The sequence below is a fragment of the Miniopterus schreibersii genome, assembly GCF_964146895.1.
Source record: "Miniopterus schreibersii genome assembly, chromosome: 18".
In the NCBI taxonomy this organism is placed as follows: Eukaryota; Metazoa; Chordata; class Mammalia; order Chiroptera; family Miniopteridae; genus Miniopterus; species Miniopterus schreibersii.
Genome location: NC_138121.1, coordinates 28,134,432 through 28,146,783, shown reverse-complemented (window position 1 = coordinate 28,146,783; position 12,352 = coordinate 28,134,432). Strand labels below are relative to the sequence as shown.

Here is a 12,352-nt window from a genome sequence, read left to right as displayed (position 1 = left end):
ACATTAATTTATGGAATGTTTGGCCTGTGGACCATTTGTTCTGTGAAAACTTTGACATTCCACCAACCCCAGTAATACCTTGAAATATATATGTGTGGTTCTTGAAAGTTTGATGTGGTACAGTGCAGGGTTGGCGTGGCTATGTGCCACTCTGTCCTCTTGTGTGAGAGCTTTCTGCAGGTGTGGTACAAAGGACATTGTCCTTACTGCTTCTCTGTGCCTTCCTGTTATGCTTAAGTCTTTAAAAAAATAAGTGTTAATAACACTTGTAATTACATGTAATATTGCGTATTACGTGTTTTGTTCATGAGTGTGGTTTTAGGTGTACATTGCTTAATAGTTAGGAAAGGGATTAATGAGGGTCGGTAAACAGCTTTATTAAAGGTATTTAATAAAAGGAAAATACTACGCAGTTTGTGTTATAACTGATGTTAACTTTTGACATAATTGTGTCCATTCTTGTGTTATTGTTTTTTCATCTTACAAAGAACTTTATTGTGAACACTTGCAAAAATCTAAAATAGATGTGAGGTTGTTACTAAAGTTACACAGGGAGGTTAGTTGGGGGAAAAACTGTTTATGTTTCAAAAATCAGATTTCACACTGAACCTAGTTATGTGTGCTTGCAGTAGGAAAGGAGAATAATCTTAATAAAGTCTGGTCTTTTTCATGATACGCAGGGACTCTTGCTCATTAACTTCTCCATCTCCATCTCGATCAGCTTCTTCAGTCATTTCCTGCAGCTCCTCATCAGTGAGGTTCTTGCCCAACTCCTTGAGTGCGTGTGAGATTGTTGAATGATAATGTCCCAGTTTCTTCATCATCGAAGAGCTTGAAAGCTTTCAGGATTTCTTCTTTGGTATCTTTCTTGACATTTTCTGAGTCATCACAGTAAAAAAGTCATTGGAATTCATTTTTTCTGTCCCTTCCATATCAGTTTCACCTATCATTTTCTTAATCTCTTCTTTCTTGGATTCAAAGCCCAGTGTCCTCATTGCCACCTTGAGTTCCTTAACATCAGTAGTCCCTGTTGCATCAGTATCGAAGAGATCAAAAGCTTGCCAGATTTTCTGTCCCCTGTGGTAAGCTCCGGCTTAGGACTCATCCTTTTTTGCTGGGTAGATAATGCCACATTTGCCGCCTTAAAGTTAGCGACCGACTCCTCACTGCATTGTTACAGCAACCAGAGTACACACTAACTCTAATTGTGTCCATTCTGATGGGATGTGGGGTTGTCTAAATATAAGTGGATGTTAATTTCAGGCATAACCTAGGAATGCCTGAAAATTTATTAGATTTTGACTTAGGAGGATTTGTTGGTGAGGGATTTTCCAGGAATTTTTCCCTCAAGGCGGGATTGTGGGTGCTGGCCAAGACTACCATGTATTCTGGTGGATAGTGCAGACGCTGGGCTGCACCCATGGAGCTGGCCAAGAGCTGTTCGGCTTTGCCTTTACCTGTCACCTTTCTTTTCACAGGCTGTGGTGGTGCCTCAAGGTGGCGGGCAGCTGTGGATCTTTGGGGGGGAGTTTGCTTCTCCCGATGGAGAGCAGTTTTACCACTATAAGGATCTCTGGGTTCTGCATTTGGCCACCAAGACCTGGGAGCAAGTCAGGTAAGGCACTGGTTGATGAGTCAACCTCTGGGCCCAGCTCCTGTCCATGCCAGCATGCTTGGTTCACAGTGATGGAATCAGATATTGTAGAATTCCATGGCTTTGAAGAGCACGGATTGCAGAGCCCTGAGGGCCCAGCTTCACTGGTAACTGCAGTAAGAAAAGAGCTTGAGTTTTCTCTGCATCCTTCACAGAGAAGCCTAGCCTGGCCACTGCTGCCTGACACCTGGCTTTGTTGAAGGTGTTGCCAGGGTCGCTGGGAGCAGCCCCGCATCCGGGCTTATTGTCTTGTTCCTCCCTTCTCTGCATTACACTGATGATATTTTAATGCAGTTCTCCTGGGCCATCTGTTTATCTCCTTAAACGTGCCCTGGGTTTCAGCTTGCTGGAATGGAGCTGTGGCATTTACTAAAAGGGAGTGCTCTTTCCAGGTCTAGTTGACATAGAAACAGTGGAGCCAGTAAGATGAAGAACAGGAAAGCCTTTATATTGCTCTTCAATAAACTAGGCTCAGCCATTATTGGAGCCTGATTTCTGCATCTTTCAGTGATGTTGGTATGTGGTTGTCACATTTACCACTGCACTTCACCACTAGTGTCAGTGGTCAGTGCTGTATTCCTGACTCTCTGTGTGAAGACATAATTTGTACACATTATGTCTGCATATAAATTATTAATGAGAAAAAACCTAGGAGAGTGACAGATTGAAGGAGTTAGTTGGCTTCATTCTCCTGGTGTGCACGCCTGCTTGCTGGGCTGTGTGCCATGTTGCAGTGTGCCCCTCTCTACTGCTAAAGTAGCAAACCAGAGTTTCTTCACTTCAGTGGAGCAGGCACCTGCACTGCGGAATTCAGTGGTGGTGAAAAGTGTTTTCAGGTCCTGGGACTTTTCATTGAAGGGAAGCATCCCTCCCTGGAGGGTGTGCTTGGCTGTTTGATGATGAGCCTCTTAGGAGACCACAGTGCCTGGCTGTGGAGAACTGATCTGATTGGCTTCAGGCCTGGAGTGGAACTAACTATGTAAAGAGACCTTTGTGCAAGTGCAAAGTGTAAGTAGAGTGCCCAAACCGGGCTAACCTGCTGGAGAAGGGCCTAGTGGCAATCTGAATAAAATCGGAACCAGAAGAGCCTGGTGTGCGTTGCCAATTACTGACTTCACTTCCCTTTCTCTTACTTGCTTTGGGAAAGCTTCATTATCTCAGTAGGCACAGCAGTCAGGAAATTATTTTCATATTAAAATTGATTTCATTATGTGTATATTGAAGCTTAGTCATTTTCCCCTTAATTTAAAAAGTATTTAGGCCCAGAGTATGCAGTCTGTGTTGTCTGGTTTTGCATCAATTATTTTCTTCAAAACCCAATTATATTTGCTTGTTCATTGTTGGTGATGATTATTGTTATTTTCATAGCATTTTTATCAGCTTTGGTTGCTATATTTCCAAATTTATGGATGAGGAACAATAAACCTCTCCATGAAAGAATATGTACACGTCTTATTGCTACTCGGCTAGGCCTAGTGTTGATGATGGCACATCTGTGGGGTGGTCCTGTAGGGGATACTCTGAGGTATTTTATGACATGCACACTTTCTTGTGTCCTTCAGCTTTTTCTGGTTCTATAACATGTATTGTGGGTGTTTGTTCCAAAGAAGCAGGGAGGCACTATTGATGTGTGGCCACTTGAGTAGTGCCCTTTGAACAGCTCGCTGTGGCTGCTGTCCCCTACCCAGCCAGAGATGGCTGCCCTCGGCTTAGCACACGATTCCAGCTGCCTTCTGATGCTGTTGGCTCAATTATGCTTATGCAGCATTTGAGGCATTTGTCCTAAATCAGAAATTGTCTGTGATAAACATCTCTCTCATTACCTGAGTACTTGCTCATTATAATACCCGGGGATATTTTTTCCATTGCTTTTCAGAGAGAGTGGATGGGGAGAGAGAGAGAGAAACATCAATGCGAGAGAGACACGTCAATTGCTTGCTTCCCTCATGAGCCCCAACCAGGGCCGGGGGTCAAGCCTGCAACTGAGGCACGTGCCCTTGGCTGGAATCTAACCCGGGACCCTTCAGTGCGTAGGCCAATGCTCTAACTAACCATTGAGCTATACCAGCTAGGGCATGAGAATATTTTTTGAAGGCATAGTGTAGAACCTATTAAAGACTAATGTGAAACTACAAAGATAAAATTCAGTTGCTATTTTTTTTTTTAATATATCTTCATTGATTTCTTTTTTTTTTTTAATACATCTTTATTGATTTCAGAGAGAGGAAAGAAGAGGGAGGGAGGGAGAGAGAGAGAGAGAGAGAGAGAGAGAGAAACATCAATGATGAGAGAGTCATTGATCAAGCCCACAACCAGGTCATGTGCCCTGACCAGGAATTGAACCCCGATCTCCTGGATCCTAGGTCAACACTCAACCGCTGAGCCATGCCCGGCTGGGCTATCTTCATTGATTTCAGAGAGAGGAAAGGAGAGGGAGAGAGAGAGATAGAAACATCAATGATGAGAGGGTCATCGACTGGCTGCCTCCTGCACGCCCCCGACTGGGGATCGAGCTTGCAACCTAGGCATGTGCCCTGACCAGGAATCGAACCCCGATCACCTGGATCCTAGGTTGACGCTCAACCTCTGAGCCACGCCCTGCCGGGTCAGTTGCTATTCTTGATTTTAGTTTAAATAGAGTGGTGGGGCAGGAAAAGGATTATATGCTTTGTTTTTTTTTTGTCTAAATCGCTGTTTTTCAAGCCTGCCTTCTGGGTGGTGGTCTCTAGTTCTTTATGGGTGAGAAGAGCAGAGAGACTGGCAGAGTGTTGCTTTGAGCTGTTCGCTTTGGTGGCCAGGGTGTGACGAGTGCATTTCACTTGAACCTATAGTCCCTAAGGGCCATGTGGGAGTGCCCTTGTGACTAGAAAGGTGAAGCCTGTTGAGCACAGATCTGGAAGTTGGGAGGGTCTGTCCCCAGCTTTGCTTCTTACTTTGTTTGCCAGGAGATTTTAAATGACCAGTTTAATTTCTGTGTTTCTGCTGCTCAGTAAAGTTCAGATACTACTCCTTCACATATTTATGGTTATGAGATGCCTTATATTTGAGGCTTGCTCAGTTTTTAAGGCTCCTGATGGAATGCAAAAATGTCATAAGTGGTATGTATGAGATACTATTTGACAGATGTCCATTTCCCTGTTTGTGTTGTCTCCCACCCTTATTCATCTTGGGTGCTGACCTCCTGCCCTCCTAAAATGCTCGGTGCCTTGACCAGCCCCACAACTGCCGTCCTCCCAACCACCCTGCCTTGTTGAGAGCACACTTTGGGTGTAGCCCCTTCTCTTGCTGTTACAGTTGTCTATAGTCTGTGCACAGGAAACAAGTATATCTTGGTCAGGGCTTCCTAAGTCAGTCACTGCACCAGGATCCACAGGAGATTGATAGATCTGACCATATGAAATATTTAAGTTTTTGTATGGGAAATGATGCTGCGAGGAAAGTTGAGAATAATAACAAATGGGGAGACAGTACCTACATCATAAAGTGAGCTCATATTCAAAATAGAGGCCTTCTATAAGGTAATAAGCAGTGAGTGACTTGACAGAAAACTGAGCAAAGGGCATAAAAAGGCAAGTCACAAATGTCAAACACTAAAAAGAGGAGTCCTGTTCAGTGCCAGTGAGGGTTGGGAAAACAAACTGGTTCTGGTTAGAATGTTGGCAGCATCTGTCATTCTATCATATTTTTAAATGTGCATACCTTTTGACTCCAGATTCACTTTTAGGACTATACCTTAAGGAAATACTCTTATTTTGTACAGAAAAGCATGTACAAAAATACATACAAACAAAATGCACAAAAACACATGCCTGAGAAAAAAGTTTGAGTGTGAATTACGTGCATGTGTGTTTGCAAAGTGGGCCAGAAACCCCGGTGCCTGCAAACACACGTGTGCAGGTGTGTGCACATACACAAGGAAGGTCTGGATTGTTTCTTGATTTTCTTCTGATTTATTGATCTTTTATTTTCACCTGTTCTAGAACTACTCCATTTTAATTGCTATGGCTCTGTGGTATAATTTGGTAGCTGGCGGGTTTTTCCCATTTACCTAAAAAATTTCTTTGTCATGCACTCTTTTTTGTTGTTGTTTTTAAATATATCTTTATTGATTTCCAAGAGAGGAAGGGAGAGGGAGAGAGAGATGGGAACATCAATGATGAGAGAGTCATTGATTGACTGCCTCCTGCATGCCCTCTGCTGGGGTTTGAGCCCACAACCTGGGCATGCGACCTGACTGACCGCGATCTCCTGGATCCTAGGTCGATGTTCAACTGCTGAGCCATGCCCGGCCAGGCAGCACTCATTTTTTTTATATGAACTTCAGAATTGGTTTTTCAAGTTCTGTTTTTAAATATTTCAGTGGGATTGTTATTGGGTTGCTTTCATTTATAGATGCACCTAGGGAGAGTGGGCATCTTTCTAATCCTCACTGTTCCCAATCAGGAACATTGTACTTATCTCCATTTAGTTAGATTCATTTTTTATCCTTTAGTAAAGTGCAAACCAACCTAGAAGTAGACTTGCAAAGTCAAAGGTGTGTGTTCCTAAAGCCTTTACTTTGTGTCTCATTGTTCTCCCCAAGACACTACTTGGCACCCCATACTGAGTGTGCGGAGGTCTGTTTCCTAGTGCTCCTCCAGCACACAGCTTTCTTGTTTGGGTGGTGGTCTTAATTGTTCAGTGTTCACTCTCATTTAAGAGTGTAGCAGGTGCTAGACTTCCGGTGGGCAGTACCATGGAATAAGCAGTTTTTCTGGCCTTATCTGCATTTGGAAGGGTCACCCTAAGGTAGGTTTCTCAGCAGGAGTGGTTGGGAGACTTGTCAGCCTGGGGAGATGGCTCAGCATTGAGAGAATACCTATGTTACTTTATTAGTGATTCTCAGACTTTCATGTCCAAGTAGCACCTAGGGAGCTTTTAAAATGCATACTCCTGCCCTCACCCCAAATATCAAGTCTGATTCATAGCCGTTCTAAGATGGGGCTCAGGAACCTGTATTTTATATTAACCCCTTCTCAGCCCCCTTAGCGACCCTGATCCAGGTGGCCCTAGACCACAGCTGTAGGCCTCGTTGACTGGTCCATCAGCCTTGGTTGCTGATTGGTCTTGTGCTGATTTTGAGCATTGTTCACTGTTGTGAAGATGCCTGCTGTCCCTTCAGAAGTTAGGAAACTCACATAAAATGCTTCTCAGATCCTTAACAATTTAAATCATGAAGGTATTGCTTTTGTAATTTATTAATTATTCCAAAACGAAAGCATCACCTAATTGTTCAGCAGGGCTGTGCAGGCTTAATTAACGCAACCCAATATAACCATGGAAAGTGCAGGTAGACTAATTATTAAAGTCAGCCTTTGGAGTCTGTGGGCTAGGTTACAGCATGTGGGATTTTGACTTGGAGCTGCTGCTGCTGCTGCTCATAATTGGGCTTGATTATTAGTACACTGACGTAATGACCACTATTGAAAGAAGATGATTGCTGACGGTTTATCCTCTGTAATTTTTTTTTTTTTTTTTTAATCTAAAAGAAAAGGTAAGGACATTTAGCCAAAATGAAGGCTGATTTTCCCTTTCCGGGGAAGACTATTCAGTCTGGGAGAATCCACATGATGTTGGCTTGTATCATCTGAAAAGCACAGGAGGAGTTCACTATGAACTGAATTTATTTTGTTAACAGAATTTGGCTGGGCACTCTGCACTCATTTTTTTGTAAATATTTTTCACTCTCGTGGGGTAGTTTTATAGTTGGAGAGACTACAACTGCGAGTGAGAAGGGTTACATATTGGTATAGGCCAACAGAGGCCAAGTTAAATCAGCACCTCTACTTAGTCCCTTTCTTGGCTTTTAAACAGGTTTTTCTCATTGGAGGAGAGGATGGATTTCTCTCTTCCTAGCTGGCAACTTTTTGATTTATATAATACATGTTTTTTCTGATACTGATTTAAGCTAGGCTTCTGATACAGCGGGCCTATCCTTGTATGGCCCGCTCTGAAGACACGATAGCAGGAAGAGGCAGGGCCTGCCTGGAGTAGTTAGGTAAGAGTTGTTCTCCTGCGGTCTGAGGTCAGGTGGTATGCGCTCACAGGTGACGGAAGGGGTTCCTTGAATCTTCTGTGTTTTAGCAGGGGTGCGGCACTGGTCAGTGAATGTGGAGACAAGAGCACAGGCTCTGATCACATCCTTCTCATGCCTTGTCCTGCCATTGGAAGCTGAGTGACCTGAGCAGGTCCTGCTACCACCCCAAGTGTTGTCAGAGTGCCTGTGTGTGGGCATAAGAGGGACCAAATGCAGCCATTAGCACCCTGCAGGTTGAAACACCTCTGCAGCCACTGTCTACTCAGAGGATGGCCTCTCCAAATGGTGCTTATGGCTCCAAGTGGACCAAAGGCAGGTTCGGTTTTTGTAAAAGTGCTTTTTTTTTTTTTTTTTTTTTAAAGAAATGTATACTTTAATGAAGTAAACTGTATATAAAGAAAAATACACAGTCATGCAGCTTGATGAATTTTACAAAGTAAATGTGTCTGTCTGCTCAAGTCCAGGAAATAGTGCTATTAGCACCCCAGAAGCCCCAGTGCCCACCCCCAAGCACAGATAAGGTTTGCTTGGTTTGAACATCATACAAATGGACTCTTGCGTCTGGCATTTTTCGCTGAGCATTATCTTTGTGAGATTTATCTGTGTTGCTGCATATGGTAATAGTTTGTTCGGTTTGGTGCTGTATAATACTCCATTATAGAAATAGGCCACTGTGTGTTTGACTGGTGGTGGGCATTGGTAAGTTACCAGTTTTCAGTTTTTACAAATGGTGCTGCTGTCAGCATTCTTTTACACATCTTATGATGAACATATATATGTGTTTCCATTGCGTTTATGTCTAATGAGTAGAATAAGACGATGGGGACATAGGATTGCACAGGTTCTGCTGTAGCCTGCCCTGGCAAACTGTTTCCCACACTGGTGGTGCTGATTTACAGCACCATGAGCTGGTCAGGAGCACTCCTGCTATTCCATCCAGGCCAGTGCTTGACATTTTCATCTCTCTGGTTCTTGCCATTTTGGTGGTGTTTCTGTAGCACATTTGACAACAAATGGACACTGAGTAATCATTAATTGTCTTCATTTATGCACATTCTCCATTCTAGCAATAGGTGTTTACTCAACATCGTAAGAGTTTGAAAATGAAAGGAAAAATCATAGGGTTACTATCATCAAAAAGACCAAAGGTTAAGTGAAATGCCAGCATTGGCCTCCTCATTGTACATTGGAAGTGTATGACCAGCTTTTGGCAGATATTTTGAGATTCCCTTCAATCTATCTTCAGTGGGAGGTGCCTGCAAAACTGCCCTGGTAATTTAAGGAAAAAAGCCTGATTTGGCAACATTGATTCTGTATACTAACTGGTTTTTGTTTGTTTATTTGTTTTAAATATACTTTATTGATTTCAGAGAGAGGAAGGGAGAGGGATAGAAACATCAAAGATGAGAGTGAGTCATTGATCGGCTGCCTTCTGCTGCTAGGGATTGAGCCCACAACCCGGGCATGTGCCCTGCCTGGGAATCGAACTGCAATCTCCTGGGTCCTAGGTCATTGCTCAACTGCTGAGCCACACTGGCCAGGCACTAACTGTTTTTTATTTTTATAAAATATACAGTCAATCTCTCCTTCCCCAGCTGCATTTGCTTCAGGGGTAGGGAAGCAAAGTGGGTGGGTGGGTATCTGTGTTTTATATGTATGTGCACTTACGTAAGTTTGAGGGAAGTTAGACACCAAAGGCAGGACTGTGAGCATCTGCCCTGCCTGCTCTGTCACTCACAGTATAGGAGCTTTTACCATGTTTCATGGCGGAGGACCTGCAGAGGGGCTAGGGACAGGAAAGGGATTGAAAGAATTACTTTTTCCTTCCCATTTAAGCAAATGAGTGGCTGATCATTGAAGGTGTATTTGTGATTATCAGCAGAAACAACCTTGAAATAGTGAAACAGTAGAAAGGCTATCTTCTTAGCCTTTTTTGGCTGTTATAACAGAATACTGTATATCCCGACTTAAACAACAGATATTGATTTCTCCCAGTTCTGGAAGCTGGAAGTCCACAAGATTAAGGCTCTGGCATATTTGGTGTCTGGTGAGGGCCCACTTCCTGGTTCATAGACGGCTGTCTTCTTGCTGTGTCCTCACATGGTCTTTTTTTGCTCATCGAGAGAGTTCTTTCTTCCTCTTGTTATAAAGGCCCTGATCCCGTCATGGGGGCCCCACCCTCATGATTTCATCTAAACCAAATCACTCCCAAAGGCCTCACCTCCAAATACCATCACACTGGGGGTTAGTGCTGCAACATATGGTTTTGGCAGGGGTGGGATGGGTGAGCAGGACACAAGCATTCAGCCTAAAATAGCTAGCATCTGGTGTTTTCAAACATCTTTCATTTGACAAAGGTTGGTGTATCATTGAAGTTCTAATCAGGAAGACAGGAAGGAGCTTGGTTGCACCTGTGGTGAAGAAAACCAAACCAATGGGGACAGCTAGAAGCCACATCCCACTGCTAGGCTTTGGGGGTGGGGTCAATTCTGGGGCTAGAGGAGATGTCAATGCTCCTGAGAAGTTCCCAAGGCAGAGGAAAGGGGCCATGCCCTGGTTCCTTCCTTCCTTCCTTCTCTGTGTACCTCCAAAATTCCGCTGGTGCTGCTTGTTCTGGTGGGACTTCTCTGATAGTGAGCAAAGCTGGGAGTCATGGAGGGGAACTGAATGTGTAACCAGACAGAGTGCTCAGGCATCTTTAACCCCTTCTTCAGTCATAGCGGGCCTGTCCTACTAGTTCAGGTTTCCAGTCTGTTAAAGTTTAGTTAGGTCAGCCTGCCACACTGAAAAGCCAGCATTTCTAAAGGTGAACCCCACTTTCCTTTCTTACCCCCTGGAAGAGATACAGTTGGGTAAGGGGAGAAATATTTTGACACCCTTTCTCCATTTATTTCTAAAAACAGTGCCATCCTAACTAGTCATCTGTGACTCCATAAACACAAACAAGGAGGTCAGGCTTCTTATAGAACTCAGCTACTTTTGGATGTTTTTCATATTCCTGAAAAATCACCCTTTCACCCAGCCGGTGTGGCTAAGTGGTTGAACATCGACCTATAATCCAGGAGATCACGGTTCAGTTCCTGGTCAGAACACATGCTGGGATTGCGGGCTCCATCCCCAGCGGGGGTTGTGCAAGGAGGCAGCCAATCAATGACTCTGTCCTCATTGATGTTTTTATCTCTCCCTCTCCCTTCCTCTCTCTGAAATCAATAAAGACATATTTAAAAAAAAAAATCACCCTTTCAAAATACATAATTTGATGGTTTTTAGCATATTCACAGAGTTGTACAACTACCACTGCTAGTTAAATATAGAATGTTTCCATCACCCCAAAAAGATCACATTCCCATTGCCCACTCACCTCACATTTGTCCTTTCCCCTAGTCTCTGGTCACCTTTAATCTGCTTGCTATCTCTGTGGATTTGCCTATTCTAGATATTTCATGTAATTAGAATCCTACAGTATTCTTATGTGACTGGCTTACCCTTAGCATAATGTTTTTAAGGTTTGTCCATTCTGCCATATGTGTCAGAATTTCTTTTATGACTGAATATGTTCCATTGTTTTGATATACCATGTTTTGTTTATCCATTCATTTACTAATAGATGTTTGAGTTGTCTCCAATTTCCACTCTTGAGAATAATGCCTCTATGAACATTTGTGTACAACTAATACATTTTTATATGCATCAGAGTACTTAGTACATGATCAATAAAAATTGGTTGAATGAAAAATAATATACTGTGTGTGTGTGTATGTTGGAAGGCACTCTGTTTTCTCTTCATTTGGGAAAGGAGCCAACATTTGTGGAGGCTTCAGCTAAACCCACTTAGTATATGTATCTTAAAGCTGTGTCTGAGAAAAGTTGACATCCTAGAAAAGAAGAATTAATAGCAAAATGATTCAGAGCTCTTTTTATGATCTTGTTGCAAAAGGCAATGATGAGTAAGTTGAAATCAGACCATGAATCTTGGAGTGTGAAACATTCACGTGGAAATGGAAACACAGATGTGCTCTGCTCTCTGGCTCCTCCCATGAGCTGGTTGGGCTCATGGTCTGAGGCTTTCTGGACTTCATGGGCAGGCTTTATTAACAGCTGTGCAGCAACTGTGAGTGAAGCCAGAAAACCCTAGACGTGGGAGTGGAAGCTTGTGTGGACCCCCCTGTTCCTTCACTGCTGATTGACGATCGTCTTGATGTGCTGTGTATAAGGAGGAAGACCAGCACATAGAGACAGTGTGACTGATTTGTAGGAAAATCAAGGGGTAAGGACAAGGATCTATGAAATTGAAGACTGCCATTAGGGTAAGTGGTAATTTTTTGGCCCATAGATTTCTTTAGTGTCTTACTTCGCTGTTGAAAGTGCGGGTTATGGGACCAGATTGCCTCAATTTAAGTTCTGGCTCGGCTGCTGACTAGCTTAGTGTGTTTCTTGATTTCTTAAGTCTTGATTTTCTCATTCGTAAAATGGGATTAAATATAATGTCTGTGCCATGCAGTTATTGTGAGGAATAAATACATATAGCATAGAATAAACATTCCACAAATAGTTTTCTTATTAACAGTAGTAGTTAAAATAAAAATAAAACGAACACAGTTTGATAGGCTACCTGGATTCTA

At 43.1% G+C, this 12,352-nt stretch overlaps 1 protein-coding gene and 1 pseudogene across 2 annotated transcripts in view; one reads left to right on the top strand and one right to left on the bottom strand.

Moving 5' to 3' along the window:
* KLHDC4 (kelch domain containing 4) overlaps positions 1 to 12,352 on the top strand; it is a 42,505-nt gene that overhangs the window by 13,248 nt on the left and 16,905 nt on the right. Inside the window, exon 5 of the mRNA XM_081117618.1 lies at positions 1,479 to 1,615. Coding sequence (XP_080973744.1) covers positions 1,479 to 1,615 — 137 coding nt within the window. The remainder of the gene's footprint in view (positions 1 to 1,478; positions 1,616 to 12,352) is intronic.
* Positions 648 to 1,422, bottom strand: LOC308547966 (centrin-2 pseudogene; annotated as a pseudogene). Its single transcript has 2 exons — positions 1,381 to 1,422; positions 648 to 1,114 (listed from the first exon to the last, which is right to left on the bottom strand). The product of its transcript is annotated as a centrin-2 pseudogene (transcript).